The sequence below is a fragment of the Colossoma macropomum genome, unplaced genomic scaffold (genome assembly GCF_904425465.1).
Source record: "Colossoma macropomum unplaced genomic scaffold, Colossoma_macropomum, whole genome shotgun sequence".
NCBI lineage: Eukaryota > Metazoa > Chordata > Actinopteri > Characiformes > Serrasalmidae > Colossoma > Colossoma macropomum.
Genome location: NW_023494803.1, coordinates 15,261,979 through 15,289,046, shown reverse-complemented (window position 1 = coordinate 15,289,046; position 27,068 = coordinate 15,261,979). Strand labels below are relative to the sequence as shown.

At 37.9% G+C, this 27,068-nt stretch overlaps 2 protein-coding genes across 8 annotated transcripts; one reads left to right on the top strand and one right to left on the bottom strand.

Annotated features, from left to right (window-relative positions):
- Positions 1-384: 384 nt before the first annotated feature.
- wdr25 (WD repeat domain 25) lies at positions 385-17,994 on the bottom strand. Of its 2 annotated transcripts, none has more exons than XM_036593742.1 (6): positions 17,105-17,994; positions 9,639-9,786; positions 7,824-7,954; positions 4,739-4,909; positions 3,313-3,453; positions 385-2,834 (listed from the first exon to the last, which is right to left on the bottom strand). In XM_036593742.1, the coding sequence occupies exons 1-6, from the start codon at positions 17,705-17,707 to the stop codon at positions 2,613-2,615; spliced, it is 1,416 nt and encodes a 471-aa protein (XP_036449635.1). In that variant the 5' UTR covers positions 17,708-17,994; the 3' UTR covers positions 385-2,612. The 2 variants fall into 2 exon arrangements, with proteins under 2 accessions (XP_036449635.1, XP_036449636.1); XM_036593743.1 differs by having other exon boundaries at positions 2,597-2,834; positions 3,309-3,453.
- A 3,162-nt stretch (positions 17,995-21,156) lies between these two features.
- On the top strand, positions 21,157-27,061 carry LOC118823449 (tryptophan--tRNA ligase, cytoplasmic). Of its 6 annotated transcripts, none has more exons than XM_036593078.1 (11): positions 21,157-21,247; positions 21,600-21,721; positions 22,033-22,127; positions 22,306-22,414; positions 22,509-22,628; positions 22,806-22,988; positions 23,324-23,424; positions 23,531-23,643; positions 25,512-25,685; positions 26,118-26,258; positions 26,401-27,061. In XM_036593078.1, the coding sequence occupies exons 2-11, from the start codon at positions 21,672-21,674 to the stop codon at positions 26,557-26,559; spliced, it is 1,245 nt and encodes a 414-aa protein (XP_036448971.1). In that variant the 5' UTR covers positions 21,157-21,247; positions 21,600-21,671; the 3' UTR covers positions 26,560-27,061. The 6 variants fall into 6 exon arrangements, with proteins under 6 accessions (XP_036448971.1, XP_036448968.1, XP_036448970.1 ...); XM_036593075.1 differs by having other exon boundaries at positions 21,917-22,127; XM_036593077.1 differs by having other exon boundaries at positions 21,241-21,309.
- Positions 27,062-27,068: the final 7 nt, after the last annotated feature.

Below are 27,068 nucleotides of genomic sequence, written 5' to 3'. Positions count from 1 at the left end.
GCCAGAAGGCCCTTAATTTTGGGTAAGCACTCAGCTGGAGTTGAAATTCCGGCCATTGTTCGCTACAACTGACTGGATGCCTGTTTTGTCTAGGCATTCTGCTGACAGCAATCATTAATCAGGTTTCCAGCATCAGTTTCCTTGTGGATATACTTTTTTAATTAGACTTTTTTCCACTGCTAAACATTTTGTAATATGGGAAAATCACTACAAAATCATATATAGCAGCACTGACCTTATGGGGCATTTGAAACATAATTGGCATAATTATGACCATATTTTGCCCCCTCAGATAAACTGCATATTGAAGACTTTAGTATCTGTTGCACTCAGAGTTTTGCTGGCTTACAAAGTTAGATTGCGGCATGACTTAACATGTAGATCTTTTTTTTTTTGTCAAAATAATGTGTATTTTGCCTTAATTTTTTCAGTATGTCTTGAAAGGTAGGTATGCATGGAGCACAATGATTCTTCCAAGAAATGAATCCTTTTCTCTTACGATTCATTTATCTGCCTTTTCAGTTCACCTGTTTTCAAAGTTCCCGGAGCAATTTGCCATGCACTGGACCAGTGCAAATAAATTTCCTGTTTGTTCTACTTCGTCTCTTTGTCATTTACCGCCAACACTACATTTACAGAACCCCTATCAAAAAGGCATGTCATCTGTAATAAGTGTAGGAATACGCTGAAGGAAATATTGCAGGTTTAATATGCAAGTTTTTAAATGCAGCAAACAGCTGGGCTAGGTAAATAAAAGCCACAGCACGTTTGCTTGTATTCCCTCTGCCAAACAGTTAATAGCTATGCTCAAATGTTTTCTAACCTTATTTTATAAATGATATGTTTGTACTGAACTGATGGTCTACAAATACATTATCATTGTGATAAAACACAGAAAAAAGACTTGGAGCTCTCTGGTTGCCGTTGTGTTTTGCTTAACATTAACACTGATGTATGTCTGGCAAAATGAATCTTTGCCAGACGCTGTGAAATTCAGGCAAAAAATTCTCAACTGAAATGACGAATGTATCAAATTTCTATTCTACGTCTGAACTCTAAAATCTCAGAAAAACTGAGCATCTGCAACTGAGTGGATCAGCAATGGCTATGAGATACACACATGCCACAGAACACGTTTGATTTTGACTTTCACTCTAACACCTGTCACTCGAATCTCAGATATCCTTTAAAAGGGTGTCATGTTAGCATCAGTTAACTGGAACCCTGTGCTGTGTTGTGTTGTGTGGCACGTTTAGCCTGCTAACTAAGCTTGTCAGCATAGCCAAAATGCTATGTTCTGCCAGTGCTTTAGTTAGCCAAAATCGAACATGCTCTGTGGTGGGCTGAGCTGTAATCATGCTAGCTAAGCTAATACTAACCAGCTCCTTTCCCCTAGTTAGCAGTGCTTCTTAACATCTAGCAATTGTTAGATGGATGGTTTGACTTTCATTGAAAGATTGAAATTCATACTCTGCATTTACATATTTGCTGACCATGTATGCAAACAAAACTTTTTAAATATTTTAGATTTTGAAATAATGCAGGGCAATATGTATATGTATATATCGTTTAGAAAAACTCACACACACGGCCCTTATCCTCCTGGGTTGCGGCAGGTGCTGAAGCATATCCCAGCAGTCACTGGGAATTAGACGGGACCTCACTACCTTTTATTCATTATTTAGTATGACATATGGTTTTAGGTGGAAATTAATTCAGTATGTGAAAAATGCCCAAAAAGAAGATTTTTTTAATGAGAAATCTAATTTTTAGGTTAAAATTTTCTTTTAGGTTAAAAAGTTCTTGGTCACTGTTAACTTTCTTTAAAATTATTTATGTTTCCTACTACAAGACTGGTGTTCTCTTTGTTATGTTGGATGTTGTTTCTCTGTTCTACCTCAGAGTCTTGAAAGAACAGGTCAGTTGTTTGCTTGATGCAAGTTTCTAAATTTTGCTGTATGTTCCTGTAATGAATAAATATGAATAAGGAACTCATTTTAATGTGATGCCCAATCCATACCTGATAATAACATTCAGGTTTGCACATAGGACTTACACAATGTACACAGATATATACATGGTGTGTACAATACTATAACAACATTCACAAAATTTTTTTCTTTTATAATAACAGCAGTTAATAACAAATATTAACTCAGATGATGCATCTACTGAAATATGAATTCAACTGGTGCCTTTAACCAAGACACTGAACTGATCTAACACAGCAATATTACGCTGACAAGGTAGGCTATAGTCTGACAAAACCTAGAATGGTTTTAAAAATGAATAAACCACACAAACACTATATGCTAACTTTGCATTGCATAATAAAACTGCTCTTCATTAATCATTTTATAAGTTTGTATAAATATATTATATACGTTAAATCTATATTGCACCAACTCTACTGCTGCCTTTTTGTAAGTAAATGAGAAGTACATTGAGAGGTTTATGTTAATAAAGTTTACTTTGATGCATGACATCTTTAAATGCTTATACTGCTTTATATATACTCTATATGTTAACAAATAGTCAAAGACAGCTAAAAAAAATTTATCTTTGAAATACAATCTTGGAATTGTCCTCTGCAACAAATGGAAATGATATCCTTAGTTCCATATTTTGATCTCTCCTCCCCAATCGCATGTGGCAACCACAGCAGGTAGTACAGGGTGCAAAGACACACACACACAGGCCTGCTGATGAGCGTGAAGTGTGAGCAAGCTGTGTGCACTCTGACAATCATAGAAGTGCATGGAGCCTGTAGAACAACCCGAAGCTAGCATGGTTCCATCTGAGGACATCTCACACCGCACAGCATAACCTTCCACCTATGACACAGAAACATTAGGAGGAAATATTTTATCTTGCCATCATTTTTTATTATTTTATCACTTTCCTGTCTATCTGTTTGGAAATTATAAGCTTAAACTTGTATACAAATTATAATTTGAATAAATCACTGCTGTCAAAAGAAAACCTCATACTTCAGTTTTTTTGTCGTTTTTCAGTTTTTGACAATTTGAAAATGCCTGTTGCCAGTTACATTAAGTGTAAAATTCATAAAGAATGGACCAAAAGAAATTGAAAAAAGTCTGGTTCCATTAACATACATTAAAGTAGGTTTTTTCCTTTTCCTGTAAAGTTATCAATTTGGAGATACGTTTTGTTCCGAACAACAGCGAAATGCTGAAATACTGAGAGGGGAGACTGTAAAAAGCCTAGTATTAGATATGGATTTGTTGTAGATCAGTTGCTAACTCAGTGCACTTTGATGTGGTGCAGGCACAGAGCATTAAACTCACCTACCTTGTGTCCTTCAAATCGCCTCCTCTTGTTCATGTGATATGGCTTCTGGGCTGAAAAGATTGCAATGTAGTTTCCATTGGTTTGAGCAACAAAGGAGTCCTCCTGAGGGTGCAGGGCCAAACTAGGGCAGGTGTATCTCTCCTGCAACAAACCAAGCAAAGAAATGTTTGTTTTTCTTTCGATTTTTAAAAACTACATTTATTTGTAAATTTCTCATATGTGTGATTTCATTTTCAGGGTCTTTAACAATTAGTTTGTAACAATTTCTTCGCATTTTCTCCAATTTCGCATTTACTTTGAACGGAAGCAGGTAACATCTTCCAGTAATGTTTTATTAGCAATTCTGCTAAATTTCAGAAATTTTTAGTGATTGATTTTTGAAGTCTTTTTTTAGTAATTGATTTTTTTTGCTCCATTAAGTTTTAAATTGTGTTTGGAACATAGTGTAGTTTCAAAAATTACATGCAAAAAAATAATAATTCAAATCTAATAAACATGCAGGAATGCTACATAAAACCTAAAGTTTTAATTCTGAGAACTGACTAAAAGATGAAATTTCAAAGATTAAATATTGCACTGACATGAAATATGCAACCTCCAATCAAATGACCTGTTAGTAATTAATAGTAATTTATTAAGATGAACCTAGTTCATTTAAAGCAAAACATTATTGTTAGTGTTGTATTTGTTCCAAATTACTATTTCAGCTTAATTTATTCACTCTATAAACAATTAAACTCAACATTTAAATATATTTAAGTATATTTAAAATATTTCTTAATTCTTAATTTATTCTTAATTTATTTGCAATTTTAATGCATATAAACTTTAAAAAATCATAACTAAAAAAATGCAACACGGTTTTGAAAAATTTTAATTGTTGCATAAATTAAAATAAAGTTTGCTTGTTTGTTGGAAATTCATGAGGCCCTAAGAGAACTGCTATGGAATGCACGTATTATGTGCTCTGGGATGCATATATGGAAAGTATATATTTCAATCCACTGTCAACATTGAATACAAGAGTGTTTAATACCATTAAAAGCAAAGTAAATAAAAATGATAAAGAATGAACTTGCAGCTGTTACCTACTAAGCTACATCACCAGTATCACTGTTTTATGAGTAATGTACAATCTTATTCTTGTGGCTATTTTAAAGCTACCATTAATGATTCCTGTGGGAATCTTAAGCTATATGGAATTCCATCACTGAAATTAGCATTAAATGTAAATACCAGACATGTAAATTGCTGTTTGAGATTTTATTTTCTAAAGTGTTCAGTTGTTGTTTATATTATTGCCACTTTCATTTCAAATGTACTGATATAGCTTGACAAAGAGGACACCAGTAGCAATTGGTTACTTTTGAGCTTGTGACCATAGGATGATTAAGGGGTGGCTGTTTAAGCTGTTAGTTGTTCTCACATGGAATATCTGGTTGGAGACTTTGGCAGTAGTCCTAAAGTCCCAAGCAATAAGGGTCCGATCAGCAGAGTCTCGACTGACTGCGTCACTGCTGGTCACAAATTCTTTCCCTTCACTCAGAAATAAGATGTCCAGTGTCTGCTGAATCCCAGCCCTATATACGCTGACCACCTGAATAAAGAAAATAAGCAAGATGATAAATTGCAATCATATAAATAATGAACACAGTGGGTCATGTAAATGAACCCTTACAGCAGCTTTGAAACACTTCTAGACTCTATAGTTTCTGACTCTGAAGTTTGCAGAATTATGTTTGTAGGTCAACACATCAATACTACACAGGTCAAGATGTGGCAGCACCATCAAGCTTTCAAAATGCAGTTGCATGGCCTGGAAAGTGAGACAATCAACTCCTTTCTTTTAGAAACTGCACACAAAACACTCAAACTCAGATGCCTGCCTGAAGGATGCACTATCCTAGTGCATTCTAGATGACACGTCCTGTTTCATTCACTCAAGGAGCAGCCAGCGGTGGAATAACTCCAGAATCTAAGCTGAGATATTTCAGCATGCAGTGAATTAGATCTCTTGCAATCTCCTTCCACTAACGTGCATACATAATGGCCCTTATTCAACAAAGTTGCTTAGGGTCAAATCTTATCCTAAAATGAGCACACGCAAATTTCACAGCCATTTTTGTTTCATCAATTTCATCTTTTGCGCATGTACAATCAAACTCATGTCTGCTAGGAAAGTGTTTACATTTGGGCATAAATGTTTAACATCCTAAAAGAATGCCTGGTGTAACTAACCAACTGAGTTAACTAACCAAAACTATTATCAATATCATCTATAATAACATGAATAAGAATAAAAATACAAAATAACAATAATACTAATCATTTATCCACATAGCAGTCCAGTGTAAAACTCAATGTGCTTATTTTACATGCACATTGATATATAAAACATTCTACTTTTCATTTAAAGACATATTACACTGTGCTTTTGTTTTATGCAACTCAAACACTGCAAAAAAGCAGCATTTAAATATTTTATATTATTTTAACTACACAATTTCATCATTCCACCATCCTTAAAAACTAAGAAGTTTTGTTCCTTTTATATTTTATTCTTTCCAGTCATTGTAATTTTAACACTATAAAGTTTGGGCAGTAGACAGAGCATATAAATGATATGTAAAAGTGGTAAAGATAGGCAGTGTTTGATTTCATGTGCTAAAGTTGATTCAGCATTTGTGCTCAAATCTCTGTTTGTCCACTTATAAATTGACATTTATTGTCCAATTCTTTTGCCCTTAGTTGTTGAATTGTCAATCCCTTTTTATGCACATTATACCCTGTTCAATGAAGCATGTTCATTGAAAATATCAAATCTCCACTTCTTTCCATGTCGTTTGAAAGTTTCGGATGATGACTAGTTCATACGTCACTAAAGGCAGTCAAATGTGCACTCTTTTTAACATAGCTTTCATGAACAACGGTCAATTTGTCAACATTATTCCACATTTGTAAAGCTAAGGCATGCCACTAACTTTACCATTAGGCATGAGTTTCTTAGTTAGCGCGTTTTGCCGTTAATGAGGTAATTTGAACAAAGTGAAGCTCACCCGCTTGTGAACGCTTGACATTGCTCCTATCCTCTTATTTAATCCAGCATGCATAAAGTGTGCATAAGCATGCCCTTGTTTACTCTCCCAGTCTGTCTCATACATATACACACAATAGCATGTACATGATGATTATGCATGAACTACACACAGTTAGGAGAAATACCCAAACATTTTGAGATTAGGTTTGATCATTTTGATAGCAATCTAAGGAACAGGTTTTTCTAAGTGGAACTCAAAATGTTAAGTGAAAACTTAATAGTAATTACTTGAAAAATGTAACTAAGGCAAATAAAATTTAAAACTTAAGTAAAGCAAGTACTCATTTACAACCCCACTTCCAAAAAAATGGACACTCTGCAAAATGTAAATAAAAACAGAATGCAGTGTTGTGCAAATCATCCAAATCCTATATTTAATTGAAAACAGTACAAAAACATTTCAAAAGCTGAAACTGAGAAATTTTATTGTTTTTTCAAAAAATATATTTTGCATTTGATGCCAGCAATACTTTTCAAAAAAGAGACAATAGACTGGTAAAGTTTAAAAAAAAAACACAACAAGCTTATTTAAGATAGACTGAGGTCTATCCAAAATTGGAGAATCAAATTAAAAATCAAAATTGGAAATTCTTTTTTGTAAATCATGGATGGTCCGTCCTCTGGGCTAAAGAAGAAATCTGACCATCTGGCTTGTTATCAACACACGGCTCAAACGCCAGCATCTTTTTTTTTTTATATATATATATATATATTTTTACCCGATTTTCTCCCCAATTTAGTCGTCTCCCATTCCACCCGCTAGTTAGGACTCCCCCAATCACACGATGCTATCAACGCTAGGAGGGTGAAGGCTAACACAGGCTTCCTCCGAGACCTGTGAAGCCAACCACCGCTTCTTTTCGAGCTGCCGCTCACGCAACGTCATTGGACAGCCGAACGCGCTCGGACGAAAGCGCCAACCGCCAGATCTGTTACGTCAGCTAACAGACGCCTGCGCTGACTAGCATCGCGCTGAGTGATGGGGGGAGAAGGAGGGGCCATCCTACCCACCCAGAGAGAGCGAGGCCAACTGTGCTCTCTTGGACTCCTTAATCCTTAATTTGTATTCTTTCAAAATTTTCACTTTCCAGTCAAACAGCGTTATCTACGAGGGGGAAAATCATTCAGCCATTACCAAACCCCACCTTCTCAAACTACAGAAATTTTACCATTACTGCTTGTTACTGTCTGTACCACTAAGGACTAGGAATTCTAAATATGTTCTATTAATATAACAACTCCAAAAATATTTAGAAACAGCTATATTTTTGTCTCTTAGCATATATAGCCCTACTGCCCTGCTACACAAATACAGAGTGCACTTGCATTCATTTTAAATGTTAAACCATTTTGCCCTAGTAATCTAGAATACTCTTGGAATTTTAAAACACTGGGTCTTTATCTTCGAACTGACCTTGCAGGATCGGGAATCCCATGCTTTGACCTCAGAACTGAACCCACCACATAGGAAAATACTGGGATCCAATGGTTGAAAGGCAAGACAAGTCACCTTAAATTGGTTCTCCACCTTGGCAACAACCTGACCTGAGAAGAGAAAAAAATTCAAGAGAATTTTTACTGACATACTTACGCTGTGCCCAATGCGCACAGATAAGTATGATTCTTAAGACAAGTCAGGAGATCCATTTGAGTGAGCTGAAAACAATGAATATGCCCTATACTAGCAGCTCTATTCTTCTTACCAGTAATTATTTCATTAATGCTATTTTCACTATCATTGTTCATAAGGTATAAATGCCTAAATAAATGATTGTTGCAGTTTACTAGTGTCCAGAAAAAAATCCACCCTAAACACTGCATATACTGAATGTATGTACTATACAACTTTGCCCGTAGGTGCACCCCCTCAGTTAGTTGTTGTAGTACACTGCAGAACATTTTGATCTTATCTAAGGACCTAAATACTGATACTCTTGATGAATCCAGTGACAGATGGGCTTCAACAGTAGAGAGATGTGGTCACTCTCACTAAATGGAGACAGAGGGGTGGTCCTGTAGACCTCCTTGACATTCATGTAGACGTGAATCAGCATGTTTTCCCCTAATGTCAGACAGGAGACATGCTGATGATCAGTCTGGTTGAAGATCCCCTTGATGATGAGCGCAGCTTCTGAATGATGAGACTGAAGCTTGCTAATAGCATTAGCTAGCATTGTTAGCACTAGCATAGCATGCTTTGTGGAGGTACGTAAAAAGCACGACAATAACCACAGTGAATTCCTGAGGAAGGTAATAGAGCCTGCATCATACCATCTTGAACTCCAACTCAGGAGAGCAGAAGTGCTATACAACAGTTGAGTAGGTACAACATTGGTTGCTCAAAACCACAGAGTCCACCGCCCTTTGTTTTGAGTGATGCGGTCATGCAGTCCGCGCAGTGCACTGTTAGCCCCTGTAGCCAAATCTGGTAGACTCCTATTAAGCTAGATTTAGTAAAATTAAAAACACACCAGGTTCTGGTTTGGCAATTTGTTGCGAGTCTGACTCTCAGTTTATATTTGCAAGGCCATCGTTGGTGTCTTCTGATCTGTGGCACAACTGTGGTCAACGTCAGGCCTCTGGGGTGAACAATACAGGCGAAATGATAGGCTGAGTGTTAAGTCCTTACAGCATTGTGTGTTGTCTTTGCCCTGTTCCCAATTATTTGCCCATCACTGCATTCTGTTTTTATTTACATTTTGCACAGTATTCCAACTTTTTTGGAGACAGGGTTGTATTAAAACATGAAAACACTGAAGGTACTATTTTAAAGTAATTTTATATCTCCTGTTGTATGAAATTAATTACTTTTAAGATGAGATTAATTATATAAATTTATAGTTCTAAAATATGGTGCCCATATTTTTGTTGCATCACATGAGTAAAGATAATTTACTGTACAGAAACTACATAGCTACGTATATTGCTACAGTATAAGGAGCCAGTCCTCTCAGCAGTATTGAGATAACTGATTACTGCTGAAAAAGCAGGACACTCATCGGTGTGGCACTGAGTACAATGAGATTCTACTTTTGACTTAAAAGAGCAGATAATGTTAATTTCCCAATGGCCCCATATTGTAATACTTATTTAAAAAACATCTTGATCCAGTTTCACTGTACAGCATACAGCACTAGGTGGGCAAGCAATTATACAGTGTGAGGTTTCTGTGAAATGTCACTGCTGGAGAGTGATGGAACGCTGAAGATAGACTGTTCAAATAACGCACCTGTCTCCACATCTGTCATGGCAGCCATGTTATCAAAGGAGCCAGATAAGAGGCGTCGTCCACATGGCAGCCAACAAACATCTCGAACAGCCCCAGAGTGTACAGAACAAGTGCGAAGGCACCGCCCACTGGCTGCACCGTCCCAAACCTTTCAACAACAGAAAAAGAAAACTCAGTAGTTTAAATAACCGTGGATTTAAGGTAGCAGTGAACTTAAGGTTTCAGTGGATTTACGTTATCAGTGCAATTAAGATATCAGTGGATTTAAGGTAGAAAGAGATTTAAGACAGCAGTGGACTTAATTTTCAGTGGATTTAAGGTTTCAGTGGATGCAAGGTACTGGTGAATTTAAGGTATCAGTGCATTTAACATACTACAGCTTTAACACACTCTACAGCCATGAGGCTACGTCAGTTCACAATGTTTAACTTACAGCATAATTAGCTGGCTTTGACAAGCCAACTTAAAGTTTGTTCACAAACTTTCCCTTTTTAGTTATTATTCTACACTCAAAAAATGTTTCACATCCAGCAGCTTTCTACCTAGAACAATGAAACTCTGCAGGATCGTAGAACCTATCCCTAATTAGTTTTGATTTGATTTAAGGCACTAGTGAATTTAGGGTATCGTCTACCAGTGAATTTCAGTAAACAGCTTTAACACACTCCACAGTCATCAGGCAACATCAATTTAACCATTATCTACAGTTTTAAACCTCAATAGCAACATTACCTACATAGGGAAAGTTTGGGAACAAACCTTGCATTGACCTATCAAAGCCAGCTAATTACGTTGGAAAGTGACAACTATTTATGAAGTTTAAATTATCATTAATGACTTATTGGATTAATAAAATAATGATTGGCTGAAGGTCATGGGTTGTTTATGCTGTAATGGGTTACTTAAAGGTTAAATCTAAATATTGCCTCTGAGGTTTAAAACTATAGATAATGGTTAAATTGATGCAGCCTGATGGTTTTAGAGAGTGTTAAAGTGGTTTACATGAATCCAGTGCTACCTTAAATACACTTAAATGTCCTGCTATCTTAAATCCCGTGGTACCATAAATTCACTGATAGTTTAAATCTTCTGTTACATTAAATCCACTGCCACCTTAAATCCAACAGGTACCTTAAATCCACTGTTATCTTAAATCCACTGCTACTTTAAATCCACAGCTACCGTAAATACACTGGTACCTTAAATCCAGTTACTTTAAATATACTGATACCTTAAATCAATAAAACTGTTCTGCTGCTTGTCCCACTGAGCTGAAACTTTGCATGCAGCATCTCTGAAAAACTATCAATGGTACAATTATCATTGGACAAATATGGGTTTTGCCTTGATCGTCAGCCCCTGCTCGCCCACTTTTTGGACCAGTTTGACCACCATAGAGCTTTCTGCTGTCCCTCCTGATGATACTGCTGCTGCAGACACTCAAAGTATTTAATAACAGATATCACTTCAACTGCCACATAGTACTCTGAGCTTTTCTAAATTTTCTGGGACTGGCAATTTTCCAAATGCAATAATAACAATAATAATAGTAACAATAATAATATTAAATATTCAACGTTTATAAGTAGTTACAAATAGTGTTCTTGTTTCCATATTGCCCCTACATTCATAACCCAAATTCTAAAAATTCTAAACTAAAAAGTTGGGACGCTGTGTAAAATGTAAATAAATGTAAATAAAACAGAACAGTGATTTGCAAATCTCATAGACCCATAATTTATTCACAATAGAACACAGAACATATTGACATTCATAATTATTACATTAGTCCTGGGTTTGATAAAAGTCATGAATGAGATATTTAGCATTTTTAAACATTTGTCTGGCTTTCTGTTTAATTTTCTTTGATTTATATGGCTTATTTCACTGTATTTTGCTGTGTGGCATGCACAGCTCCTGTCTATTTTCCAAATATTCCACTCGCACTCTGCTCGCACAGTGCCGCTCTGCTCATGTGGTCTGTGTACAATCTCTGAAATGTTAATACAGGCGCTGAAATGAAAAACAAGTTCTGCATAACTCAGAGATAGTATTTTAAATTAATACAACACTATCATTTTTTTTAAAAAGTGGAACCCCAAGTACTTTCTATGATTTGCAGGGAAATAAAAAATGCAGAATTGTGAATGTCTTTAAACTCTAAGTATTACAGTACTACTCTTGACTGTGTTTAATCTAGAACTGCCTATTTACACGATTATGCATACATTTTTACAGTCCAAAGATGCTGCCAGACAGATGTGCTGACATGCTAATGTGCCAACATGGCTGAGGACTTGCATAATGTGTGCGTAATGTCAATATTTATACTGAACTTGTGTAGCTTTATGGCCATTCATAACGTACAGGAATCAGCCTCTGTTTGTCTTTACTTCTCATCTTTGCGGCATGTAAACAAGTGACTAAGGATGGGCTCAGTTTCCTCACCTAAATGTCGCTCAATAGTCAAAACTATAATAAAACAAATGAACATGCATTTGGCTATTTTATTTTGTTTAAACAGTCTGAGCATTTTTTATATTTACTAACTTATCTTGCTTAAGTCTTTCAAAGAAAAAAAGGGTGACTAAGCAAAGTCTTCAAGGGAGTGTGTCTATCTAAGACTACCCAGGTATGGCATGATATTTATAGCCTGATATCTTGTCCATCATTAAGTAATTGCCTATTGGCTTTATGGCTATATGTTTTGTTTGAAACAGCATCTAACTCTGAACATTGTCAGTAATCCACAAGAGCATTGTACATTTCTGGCAGGGTCTAAAGACTTTAAAAAATGATGCAAAACAACATATAAAAGACATTTTTGTCAAAACACTAAACTGACAAAATGAACACTGGCCATGAATAACTAGGCTAGAAATATTGATTTATGACTTAATATTGAATTACTTATGATTTCATATTGTCTTATATATATGAAACAGTACTTATTATATATACACTGAAACAATAAGTTTATATATATATATGTATATATATATAAAACCGCATGCTTGTAATGCTATACCACGCTCAAAAATCTCTGAAGTTATTTTGTGACGAAATTTGAGCAGTCCCGCAGACAAAACAATCGCGTATTCATTAGAAATTGACTGGGAAAACCCTTTTTCCCTCCTTAGCTCCACCCACCAGAATTCTGCCCTTATAAGCACAAAGCCAAATGTGAGGCAGGAAGAGAAAGACCAAGATGTAACACCGAAGAAACCATAAGAAAAAGCCCTGTCCCTTTGCACTTATAAATCTGTAGGTTTTAGATTTTAGTTTGTTTCTGCTTCATGTTTTCACTCACTCAGTAATCTTGGGGAAATGTTGGTAACTGTTAGGCTTGCTGCGTTCACACATTGAATAGCCTACCCTTGCTGCATTTGTTTTTAAATTTCATCAACTCATTTTGAAAGTTTGATCGGCCACCGCTAGGTTGTTGCTAAATCTGTAAGCACAGTTTAAAGAATTAGGAACAGAGGTAAACCAGTGCTGACTACAAGCCATCCCAAGAGTCTGCTTCAGCGGCCCCAATGTAAGGCTGTGGCCTGATTTCACAAGCCAACCATTACAAGCCAACTGAAGAGCCCATCTTCCTCACAAAAGGCCAACATATACCAGCTGGTAGCCTGTCTTGCCCGTCAAGGTCCGGTCAGATGCAATGCTCCTGAAATTAACCTCTTCAGCTGCCTTGCCCCTTTGACCCACAGATCCTTCTCCAGCTCATACAGCGCTGGTCGCTGCTCCTTCTCAACCTAAAGGCTTTAAGGTCACACTCACTTCTTTGACTATATGCTTCAGTATCGGCTGTGTTACTCTGTTCAAAATGGGGGGAATCCCCCCCCCCAAATGTTTCACATAGGGGGGATTTATACATTTTGGGGGGATACTACTTGTGAGCTTAACTACAGGTCTTACCCTGCCCCTTTCTTTTTAAAAGATTTTTAAAAGGAGGACACTCCATGTCTTTCATGAATTTAACCAGATTACCAAAATTGTAATTAGCCAATTTGTTTTCTGCTATTAAGTAGGTGGTTTTGAGAAGCCTCTTCGTTGGCTGGTAAAAGGCGCAGCACTGTATTTTTTTCAAATCACATTTTTCAAATCGAGCAGCTCATTTCACCGTTGTTAAGTTCAAACCACGTATATATTCTGAAACTTGACTTTGGACTGCTGCTTCACCTTGCTAACATTGCAGTTACCTGGATTAGGTAACATTGCTGTTACCTAATCCTGAGGATTAACATTGTTAACGCTGACATCGCTAGCACTGCTGTTTGCGCTATCCCTTTCCATTTCCATGGGGGTTCCATTTCAGATGATGTACATTTATGCTTCAGCCTGCGGTCCATGTTTGCATGCCTTCAAGTCCACATCATTGAAACTTGTCTGTAAATGTTAGCGAGAGGTGCTGCAGCAGCAGAGTGCGCTGGTAGGCTCGTAGATAGAAGGAGAGAGAGCATGCAGAGCAGAAGTAGGTCCAAATGCCATAAAATAACTAGTTCCAAGTCTCAGCTAATTACAGTATGTTCATCTGGTGAATCTCATGTCTCTAGTTTACTCTGCATACCCATTAATTTAGTATGATTACCTATATATCCTTGTATCAATAAATTACCCTTTTTAAAGCTATCACTTGTGGTTCTGTGTGTAGAACGAGAAAACTCTTACCTGAGATTAACTTGAGTAACTTTACTACTTAAGTAGTTTTTATGGTAAGTGGGAAAATTGGTGGCATTGTCACACTATAAATATATATACACACACATACATATATAGACATATATACACTCACACACACATATACAACTCCATTTCCAAATCTTGCAAATCTTGTAAACCGTTGGTCAAAACCAATATTATGTAGACTTTTTAAAAGTAGAGAATGATCAAATGTATCAAAGGCTTCAGAGAGATCAATGAAAACGGCTGCACAATGCTTCTTTTTATTGATGGCACTGTTTCAGACGAGAGTCACATTGGTAATCTGAGAAAAACTAAATTTCCATGGAGAAATTCAGTTGATTAAGGTTTTGGCTAAGTATGACAATTTCAATATGGTTCTATAGTTATTAAGATCTGAGGCATCACCTCCTTTGTGGAGTGGAATTACATGTGCTGTTTTTCAGGTACTGGGAATTCTGCTTAATGAAAGTGACAGATTAAAAATATGTAATGTGTTCTAAAATGATTGGGTGTGAAGTTTTAGAAAATAGAGGTCCAAACTACCCTCCCTTGTACTGTTCTTTAGTGTTGATGGTGTTGAGGGCTTTAGCTGCTATGTGAGGAGAGAAAGGATGAATGGTAAAGAGACCATGTCTTACAGCAGGGGCTGTATTTATTACATTGAGAGGCACTTCCTTATGAGTATTATCAAATAAATGACCAGCAGCTGTTAAGTGAGTATTAATTGATTGACAGTGCTCTGTTTGATCAGAAACCTGAGGATCATTAAGATATGGGTTGGAATAGGCACCAATTTGTTTTTAAGCAAATTAACTGTCTCCTAGAATTTAAAGGAGACTGAAGCTGAATTTGTAAATAACTGAGGCTAATGTTCTGCTTTAGCTTTTTCGAATGTAGGAAGTAAATGTATTCCTTAGCTGCCTAAAGCCATTGATCTCTGTCACCATTTCTTTGATGGGAAAGATTGAATAAAACATTCCCTGATTAGTAATCAATCATATTGGCTGACTAGAGAATCTTCCTAATAAGGTAATATAGGGAAGCAGACTATGGACTATGCAGTAGACTCTCTAACGCGAACAAAATGTACACCTATAAATACACCTATAGAAGTAATTTTGTCAGATCAGTCGGACAAAAAATCTATTAATGTTGACTTGGTGAGGTCATGCAACTTTGTGTTCTGTAATTAGCTGCACTAGAGATAGATTGCCATACACTTTCTTCAAGTGATTGGATGCATTAGTTAACCAATTTACATTAAAATCACCTAATCTCATAGACCCATATTGACACACAGACACATATCAGATGTTGAAAGTGAGACATTTTACCATTTCATGAAAAACATTAACTCATTTAGATCTTGATGGCACCAGCGCATCTCAAGAAAGTGGGACAGGGGCAACAAAAGGCTGGAAAAGTAAGTGGTACTAATAAAAAAAACAGCTAGAGGAGCAATTTGCAGCTAACTTATATGACTGGGTATAAAAAGAGCATTTTAGAGAGGCAGAGTCTCTCAGAAGCAAAGATGGGCAGAGGTTCACCAATCTGGGAAAAACTGGGTCTAAAAATTGTGGAACAATTTCAGAAAAATGTTCCTCAACGTAAAATAGCGAAGACTTTGGAAGAGGGACCATCCAGCTTGATATCAATGCTGAACAGTATATAGAAGTTTCAGAACAACATATGCTGCCATCCAGACAACGTCTCTTTCACGGAAGGCCTTGCATATTTCAGCATGACAACGCTAAGCCACATACTGCATCCATCACAACAGCATGTCTTCATAGAAGAAGGGTCCGGGTGCTGAACTGGCCAGCCTGCAGTCCAGACCTTTCACCAATAGAAAACAATCTGGCAATGAACACCCAGGACTGTTGAGCAGCTAGAATCCTACATTAGACAAGAATGGAACAACAATCCTCTCCCAAAACTCAAGCAATTGGTCTCCTCACTTCCCAGATGTTTACAGACTGTTGTTAAAAGAAGAGGGGTTGCTACACAATGGGAGACATGAAACTGTAAAACATCTCACTTTCAACATCTGATGTGTGTTTATGTTCTATTGTGAATTAAATATGGGGCTATGAGATTTGCAAATCATTGCATTTTGTACATTTTTTACACACACACACATACACACGCGCGCGCGCGCACGTACGTATATAAGTATTAATTTACAATCACATAAGAAAACGACACAGATCAATTTAAAAAATTAAATACCACAAGACACAGTTTTAATGAAATGCTAAGTTACAGAGGTATGTTTTTAAATGCTTTTTAAAAGTGTGCACTGAGCTTGACTGTCTACTAAAATGTGGCCTCTTCATGTTTTCTGTATCTTACAGAAAGTATTTGCAGAAGGCCAGTATCTGCAGATATAAGATCACGTGCTGGAACATAAATGTAAAGCCTACGTCACACTTTTTTTTTTTTCTTAAAAGTAAAGGGGGCAAAGCAACAAACTGTGTTTAGTTCTCTAAGAAACCTGTAGTGAAGTCCTTTTAAGAACCATTTTTAAAAGCAAGATGTGCGAGTTTCAAGAACTTTTTAAGAGCCTCAACATAACGTAAAGGTACTATACCAATACAATGTTTTTTAGAGGTCTTGACCCAAGCATAAGCATAGGAACCTTTATTTCAACAGTGTACTTGCAAAACGTTCCTATTTCTTTTCAAAAATCACTCACAACTGAAATTCAGTGGACAATTGTGGCAGCTAATAAGAGCCCTAATCTAAACTCAGACTGGTCAAACTAAGGTCAAACTTACCTTGAAAGTCTTGTCCATGGAGGCAGAGAGCAGCAGATGGCTGAGATGAGGCACTGGGCACCACTGCACTGTATTGACTGGACCCTGGTGGGCCTGAAGGTGGTGCTGGACATATCTAGGCAACCCTGTTCTTCTGTCTTTCCTGCCTAGGAACGGACGTATCCTCTCAGACACCTCTGAGAGAAGATGCAAGTTTGTGGCCTTTAAGTTAAATGAACTTGCATTATTTAGCTCTGCTGACGCAGCCCGTGTGGTCAGTTTCTGTCTCTTTGACACGTACGGTCTCAGACTGAGGTCTGAGGTGGGCTGAGGTCTTTCTGCACTCCTAGCCACTGAATTTTGTACTGCTGGAAAAGGAGGGTTTATTGGTTGTTGGGTATATTCAGATGTTCTTTGAGGATGCCAGTTCGAAGAGGCAAGTTCTGTAGGACGACATGAGGGTGGTGTATAGCATTCTGTTTGATCCCTGTCGTAGTGGAGGTCGGAATTTGATGTAAAACTTGTGCGCCACCGCCTTTCCTCTTCTCTCTCAAGCACGATGCCACTCTTTCCAGGAAAGGGCTCCTCGCTGTCAGAATCATCATAATCCACTAATGATTTCATGCCACGACTGTGTTTCTAACAGATTTTCACAACCAAAACGTATTCCGCATCATGGTGGCTTTGCGCCCACACACAAAAAGCTAAATTAGTACGTACGATGCATGACTAAAGGAATATGTATTTTATATTTGATTAGTCCGGTAACTTCCGCCGTTTCACTAAAAGCTTTGTCTACGTACAGAACATTTCAGGTCCATTGACTGCTAACTTCTGCGTTCGTTTATTGTTAGAATAAGCTGGGTTTTTTGTCCTGAGGAAGAGGCATGTCACTACGCTTCTTCTTTCACTCGTATGGCGGAAGTGCAATACCGCCACCTTCTGCCCAGTAGTATCCATCTACAACTTTAAACCCCACACTTCCAGCGCCCCTGTAAGTGTAACTAACCTCACTTTGAGCTCTCATGAGTACGTGAGTGAACAGTGCATTGAACATGTACTAGTTAGCTACATTACTCTTATTAGACGAGAGAAAACGTTTTCGGTGCTGCCGTTAAGCACGCACGGGTGTAAACGTACGGTCGTTACTAAGAGAGAACTTGCAGAGGGGAGAATTACCACTCTGCAATGTCTTCCGGTTTTGTGAAACGCTAGCGGGCGCTGCCGAGTGAGTCCACAATGAATGGATGGATGGATGGATAGATAGATAGATAGATAGATAGATAGATAGATAGATAGATAGACAGATAGTTAGATAGAACTTTTTTGTTTCAGTAACAAGACATATAATTGCACATAAACTTACATATACTATGAAAATAGAAATAAATCTAGATATAAGTTAAAATACAAGAGAAATAAAATAAAAGTATATATATTTGCATATTTACATGGCATATGAGACAGATTTGTTGTATTTACATGACAGCAGGTACTGAGTGGTATGAGATAAACTAAAAGCACATATAGACATGACTAACTCAGAGTTGCATCAATATTATAGTGTAAAGTGCATAGTGAAAGTGTCATTACAGTAATAGTTGTGATATATTGCACAGTGTGATCAGTGATCAGGAGATCAGTACCATCTCTGCAGTAAGGAGTCTCGCTGTAGAGCCTTATAGCAGTGGGTAAGAAAGATCTCACACGGTGCCCTTTAACACAGCGCAGCTGTAACAATCTGCCACTGAATGTGCTTCTCTGTTTATCCAGTGTAGCATGCAGAGGGTGTGAGGTGTTATCCATTATGGCTAACAGCTTGTTGAGTGTCCTCTGTTCTGCCACAACCTCCAAAGAGTCCAGCTTGACTCCTACAACAGAGCCAGCCTTCCTAATAAGTTTGTTTATTTTGTTCAGAGCACTTTTGTTAATACTGCTGCCCCAGCACACAACAGCATGGAATAAAGCACTCGCTACAACAGACTGGTAGATTGTCCATAGGAGCTTAGTGCACAGACCTCAGCCTCCTCAGGAAGTAAAGACGGCTTTGGCCTGTCTTGTACACTGCGAGAGTGTTACAGCTCCAGTCCAGCTTGTTGTCCAAGTGCACACCCAGATATTTGTAGGTCCCAACCACCTCCACATCAACTCCATCAATGGTGACTGGTGGCAGGTTTGGACTTCCTAAAGTCCAGCACTATCTCCTTAGTCTTACTGATGTTTAGCTGCAGCTGGTTCAGTTTACACCAGTCAACAAAGTCCTTCACCAGCTTCCTGTATTCCTCCTCCTGTCCATTCCTCATGCACCCCACAATGGCCATGTCATCCGAGAATTTCTGCAGATGACATGACTCGGTGTTGTATTTGAAGTCAGAGGTGTACAGGTTGAACAGGAATGGAGCTAACACAGTCCCCTGGGGTGCCCCAACACTGCACACAGCCATGTCTGAGACACAGCCCTGCAGTCGCACATACTGGGGTCGTCCAGTCAGATAGTCCATTGTCCATGAGATGATGGTTTCATCCACCGGCATCAGCCGTAGTTTCTCCCCCTCACAGCACAGGCTGTATGGTGTTGAATGCACTGAAATCGAAGAACATGATCCTCACAGTGCTGCCTGATGTGTCCAGGTGAGAGTATGTTCTGTCTAGCAGGTAGATCCAGGCATCATCCACTCCAGATTGAGAGCTGTTCTGAGGTCTCAGATGAGCTAGCATCAGCCTTACATGTGTCTTCATTAAGTGGGATGTCAGTGCAACCGGTTGATAATCATTCAGTGCTGACGGTTGCGTTTTCTTGGGGACAGGAACCACACAAGATGTTTTCCACATAAGATGTGCTGAAGAATTCCACACAGCTGCTCCGCACACAGTTTCAGCACCCTAGGTTCAATGCCATCAGGTCCAGCTGCTTTGCTCTGCTTAAGTTTTTTTCAGTTCAATCTTCACCTGATTAGCAGTGAATGTAACATCACTGGACATTGCAGTTGTTGGGGGTGGGTGAGAGGTGTCCATTGCAGACAGTGGTTGCTGATGGTCACAGATGTGAATGGCTGTGGTGGAGGAAGGTGAGGCTGTGGATGGCCCATGGCGTAGTTGTGTAGGTGTGTTAATCTGCATAGGAGACAGACACAATGGAGCAAGAGAGGAGCCGTTGTCAAACCTCACAAAGAACTGGTTTATCTCATTTGCCCATTCACGCTTTCCCTCTGCTGGAATAGGGCTGCGTTGGTTGAAGCCAGTGATGTCTTTTAGGCCTCTCCAGACATCACGAGTGTTATCCAAGTTTTCCAGCTTGGACTTGTATGGAGCATTTGAAAATTATAGTTGAAAATTATAGTTTATAAATGTTGAAAATTATAGTTTATAAATGCTTAAACATTTTTAATGTAAAAGAATGCAATCATTTCCTGAACACTGAATAGCGTAAAACATTTTTACACCGTTATATTTTTAAGAACTTTTAAACTCTCGAGCGCCCTCTGCTGTTTAGCAGTCCTGCTTTTGATATAACCGGGGGTGGGGGGCGGGGCTGGCGGAAGTTATAGGAAGTGGGAAGTGGCCTGGCTCCTCATAAACCCGGCTTTGCTACTAAGCCTTTCGAACCTTATAACATCATATCCGGAGCTGAGAGTGTGGCAGTTCTATGTATATATATATATATATATATATATATATATATATATATATATATATATATATATATATATATATATACAAACGGATATAACAATAGGATACATGACAACCTTTGTATACCAGAATAAAAAAAAATAATAATTATAAAAATAATAAAAACAAAAACAAAAAAAAGAAAGAACATTGGGATTAAAATAAAACTGAAAAGCTTTAACACAGCAGTGGCTCTACAATATTTCTTATTTTGCTGCTGGCGCCAGTTCACTAATGTAGAAATGTAACCACGTAAATCTGTGCGTACATAGGTCATATATGAAGGTATTTTTCTGGCAAATTGCACCTTATGTATATAAGATTTTGCTATTATTATGATCAAGTTTATAAAACACTATATATATATATGCGTGCGTGTATATTATATGTGTCTGAGGGGTGTGTAAACTAGTGCTCAGTGGTCCTCATGGTGTGGAACTATGTTTTGTAAATGTTTCACTGGGGAAATCCTTTTCTGCAACACTGGAGTGGGTAAGTCTGATGCAAACTGAATGAATAGAGAGTAAAGTAGTCTTTCAACCTCGAAGTGGTAGGTAGGTAGCTGTTTTACTGGTGTTCAAGCTGTATAAACATTACGAATTTCGGTGTCGTTGATCTTGTTAAATTGTCGACGAGTTAATGTGAGCAGGCTGGCAAGAGTAGAAAGCTATGAAGGCTAAAGTTAGTTCACATATGGCATATGGTTTACTGAAACGGAAGCTCTCCGACAACTGAGGCCGTTAACGCTAATAGTATGACTTGACAGATCCTTAGCAGATTAACGATGTACAGAAAGCCAGGCTTTTTATGTAACTTATGACCTCGGGCTTTCTGGGGTTTGCAGGCTAGAAGATGGCAGACTGTCAGGGAGATGGGTCGCCTGATCTGACCCCCATGGAACTTTACGAGAAGCTCAATGCACAAGGAGAGAAAGTCCGAGGCCTTAAGTCAGAGAAGGCTGCAAAGGTAAGTACGGTTGTATTATCACCACAAATAGTAACGAGGGGAAGCACCTTAAAACTGACACGTTAATGGTCATGAGAGCCCTTTTGGACCATCTGAATTATACTGTGCTGTTTTGCTTTGTGGATAATTTTTACGTAATTGTTAGGTTGTGCAGTTGATGGATAGAAATTATAAAGTTTATTTATTTTTGTCAAGACCGAGATCGATGCTGCTGTACAGTTGCTGCTGAAGCTGAAAATAGATTACAAAAGAATCACAGGTCAGGATTACAAGGCTGGTTGTCCACCGACTGACATCGTCGTTTCAAATAGTAATGGACCAGCTGTAGAGGATGGGAATGATCAAGTGGACCCCTGGAACGTCTCTACCACCAGTGCCAAAGGAGTAGACTACGACAAGCTCATTGGTTGGTTGTAGTCATCATTTACCTAATGTAAATGTTTTTGCATGCTCACTCGTTCTTTGTATGTTTTAAACAGACGCTTGCATTTGATTAGTTCTTTCAGAATATTTAGTTTTACTGATGTTGATATTTTTTATCAGTCAAAAGCTTAAAACTGGCCTTTTCTTGCCATTGTTCACAGTGAGATTTGGCAGCAATAAGATTGACCAACAATTGATTGACAGAATTGGCAGACTCACTGGTCAGATACCTCACCGTTTCCTCCGCCGAGGAGTCTTCTTCTCACATAGGTTGGCCTTGTTGCAGTAGTTGTGACGCAATTTGTATTTGCATCCACTTTATTACAGGGTCACATTGTATTTTTCTGTGATGGTTGTCTTCCAGAGACATGCATCAAGTCTTAGATGTCTACGAGAGCAAGAAGTCATTCTTTCTTTACACAGGCAGAGGGCCTTCATCACAAGCCATGCATGTCGGCCATCTTATCCCCTTTATCTTCACCAAGTGAGAATGCTCATTGTCTTAAACAGGAATTAGCCCTTACAGTGATGGTGCATTGTCTGACAGCAATTTATACCTATGTGCTTAACAGTCAGAACTACGAATTTCCATTAGAAATGCTCTTTTAATGTCATTTACCACATTTGCCATAAATGATAAAGCCTCTTAAATGTCCTGTAGATGGCTTCAGGACATGTTTGATGTACCTCTGGTCATTCAGTTGACTGACGATGAGAAATATCTGTGGAAGGATCTGACACAGGAGGAGTGTCATCGTTATGCGGTGGAGAATGCTAAAGACATAATTGCTTGTGGATTTGATGTCAACAAGACATTCATCTTTTCTGACCTAGACTATTTGGGGTAAGGAACAGACACCCTATAGCCTGGGACAGTGTAAAACATACATTGATAAAAATTGGTTAGTTTTTAATAACAGCTGTGGTTTGGTTAGAATTTTACCCAACTTTTACTGCAGTTACAAAGTTAGTTTTATAACCAGCAGATGTCTCTGTGGTCTTACAGTTGTAACAACTATGAACTAAAATATAAAATTCAGTCACCTGATTTCTCTCAAATGGTTATGGGAAATAACTTGGTAACATGGAAGCCTTGCTTACAGCTAAAATAATACTGGTCAGACGAAGGCCATCAGAATACTCCAGTGCTTTCAAAATGGACTTTCTGTCTCTCTACAGCACGAGTCCATCATTCTATAGAAATGTAGTGAAAATACAGAAACATGTAACATTTAACCAAGTTAAAGGCATCTTTGGATTCACAGACAGCGACTGCATTGGTAAGAACACCAAAGTACTTAAAAATATAATAACTGTAAACAGATTTTGACTTTAGAACTGTTTTGCAGTGTCTCAATCTAAATGCTACCTTACATTTCTCTTCAGGAAAGATCAGTTTCCCTGCAATACAAGCAGCCCCTTGCTTCAGCAGTTCATTCCCACAGATCTTCAATGACAGAAAAGATTTGCAGTGTCTTATCCCCTGTGCAATTGACCAGGTCAGTGAGTTTGTAATTTTAGCCTCAGATGCTCCATGTACATATTGCTACAGCAAACTGGCCACAACTGTCAGAATTTTGATTCTATCTGATTGTTGATAGGCTTTTCACAACACTTAATGTATATACTTCTTGGGTTTGATCTGTCCAAAAGGGAGCAAACTTTTGCAAGCGGTTGCATGTTCTGCGTGATGCAGTGAGCTGGGTGATATGGCCAAAAATCTTATCACGTTAAAAAATTTCATGTCAGTCGATATCGATACATATCGCGTTAAATGTCAAATCATTATTTCCGTCAAGTTTGAAGGCTGATTTTTTTTTCTCCTGAGTGGTTAATTGCTGTTTAAAACTATCCTATATGGTCAGAACAAAACACTTGCCAAACAGTTGAACATTTCACAAGTCTGTTATGGGATAGTGGGAGAAAGTTTCAGGTTGTCTGTTTTTACCAGCTGGAAAAGCATGGCCGCAATTTTTGTAATAGTCATAATTTAAGAAAGAAAACAGATTATTTTAGCTGTCTGGTGACGAGTGCTAAGCTGTTTAGTTTCTCAACACCGTCAGCTTTGTATGAACAGCAAACATTAGCTCGGTAGGTCAGTGATGGATCACAACGCCTTAGTGCCATCACTCCTACCACATCCATGTCAGAGTATATCACAGTATTTAAACACCAGCTAGCAGACATCTGCATTTCTCTATTCTAGCTATCATAGTAGTTTGAGGGGTGGGCCTGAATCTGACGCTTGCTGTGTGAAAACATTGTGTGATTCTTTCACACCAGATAAAGAGTCCTCTTTTAAGGTACGTTTGAACAGAAATCAGCGCTTTTTTTTGTTTTGTTTGATCTACAGCAACATCAATTCGACATGCTGTGCGAGTGATAGAGCGCTGCTTCAAGTTAGCCAGCTGCTAAAAACTGCTAGCCTGGGAAGCTAGCATTCTCCCACTCTCCAATGGCACACATAGGGTATCCTCAGTTTACTTTTGTGTAAATCAGCGCTGTAACTAGCATGAACCCACTTGTTTCTTTCACTTTCATTGTTTAGGAATTCATTAATACTAAAATATGACTGTCTGAGCGCAGTATAGTTAACTACACCACTTATCTAGTCACTCACACTTGGTCTCAGGAGAACAGATCGCTGATTGCTCCACTCAAACAGGGAATATATAACTCCACGTTTCAGACGTTGCTAAAGTGTATTTGGCGACTCATTTCACTCCTTTGTTGTTCACAGAAGTGTCAGTAGCCCTGTTTAAAAAGTCACTTACCCCTACTGTCACACCATAACAATGATTTGTGGATGGTTAATTTGATGTCAGTCAGATGGCCCTTTGCTGTAAACAGTTCTTTGCCATGTTAAGTGGCCATAAAACACTAGACTCTGACCTTAGCCAGAAATGTAGCTTTAAAAAATTAGTTTGTAGTCATAAACCACAGTGGATATCCATTTTCCCCTTTTCTTAATAGTTGCTTATGACTGTGATTGCCAAACTAGGCTTAATATAGATGCTATGCAAATATTTCAGAGATTTTTAGTCTTGAGACTACGTTCGTAGTGATCCTGACATTGCTGACCACATTAAGCAAAATGTAAACTTTAGTATAAATGTTTTTTTTTGTTTTTGTTTTTTTGTTTTTTTTTTAAATCTTTGAATTTGTCATCATTTATTCCGCTTTGACTAACATTTTATCATATTGTGTACTTTTACCTAAAAATATCCAAAGTTTATTATGCAACAAAAGTAATCTTAAAAAGTATCTTGAACCTGTAAATTTTGATTGGGAAAAAAATTACAAATTAAATGTATTGTCAGTGCATATGCCTACATTGGTAATGTAAGTTTTTGTTCACCTGTCACAGGACCCCTATTTCCGTATGACTCGAGACGTAGCTCCTCGAATAGGGTACCCCAAACCTGCTCTGCTACACTCCACCTTTTTCCCTGCTTTGCAAGGAGCTCAGACCAAGATGAGTGCCAGCGATCCTAACTCCTCCATCTTCCTGACAGACACACCCAAACAGATCAAAAACAAGGTAGTCTTCCAGCTACACACAACCCCAGCAACTATGACAGTTAGGCTGTGTCTGTGTACAGATTATCTACATTTTTAATAACAAAGGTTCCTGAATGGTTCTTTCATGGTGTAGACGTTTGGTTTTATAAATTTAAAAAAAATGTTTTTTCACACTCATTTACAAAAATGGCTTATCACCGAACCATCTATTGGATGGTTCTTTAGGGAACTTACATGGGTTATTCCATTGCACAGGTCCCCTATTTCGGACCTTTATTTTTAGGAGTATAGGATTAGGCTAAGACAATTAGATGCTAGAAAGTACTGTTCAGCCTAAAACAAAACAAAAATGTGCAATGTCTGTAAGCTATGTAAAAAAAACACAACAAGTAACACCATTGTCCCTTCTGATCTCAAGTAGCTGTTGGTAAGATGACTCTGATTCACACAGATCAATAAGCACGCATTCTCTGGTGGAAAAGACACTATAGAGGAACACAGGAAGTATGGAGGAAACCCAGATGTAGATGTGTCATTCATGTACCTGACCTTCTTCCTTGAGGACGATGAGGAGCTGGAGAAAATTAGACAGGTTTGATTGTTAGACATTCTCCGTTGAGTGCTTTTTCATTGGGACTCTTTTTATTTATTTATTTATTTTTTTTTTGGACTCTTTTTATGAATAGTGGTTTTCCAGAAAGCAGACACTTGGTATTGTAACACTTTCCTTCCAGGATTATACCAGTGGAGCACTTCTGACCGGTGAACTGAAGAAGCGTCTAATTGAGACCCTTCAGCCTCTGATTGCAGACCACCAAAACAGACGCAAGCAAGTTACAGATGAGACTGTCATGCAGTTTATGACCCCACGAAAGCTAGACTTCCACTTCTAGTTTAAATGAAAGAAAGAAGTGGGAAATGGCCACAATTCATAAACCTCAAGGACCAGTGACAGTCATGCCCTGTTGATCAAAGAAAATACGAGATAAAAGTCAGTCTAAAAGCACTTCAACTGGTTTATATATAATGATGTTGTTCAACATGTCAAATAAAACAAGTGAATAACATCACTTGTCATGGTATCTAACCAGTTTACTAAGGATGAACTGACAAACAAGTGTCTTAACAAAATAGACTTGTGTGTGTGATGTTATGAATTTTTTTTTCCAGTTTTTAACACAGTTAAACTTTTACCTGACTATTAACACTATCCACTTAATACATTTATCTAAAATGTGCAAGAGCTCACATTCATATGTTTAGAGCTTGCATAAAAACGTATAAATCAGTTAGCAAAATAATGAGTTACTGTAAATTGTCAGCTCTTGTGATGTTTCTAAAGCAGCTTTTGAATGTCACTCCAGGCCTGTCTCCAATAAAATACTTGAAAATGGCTTTTACT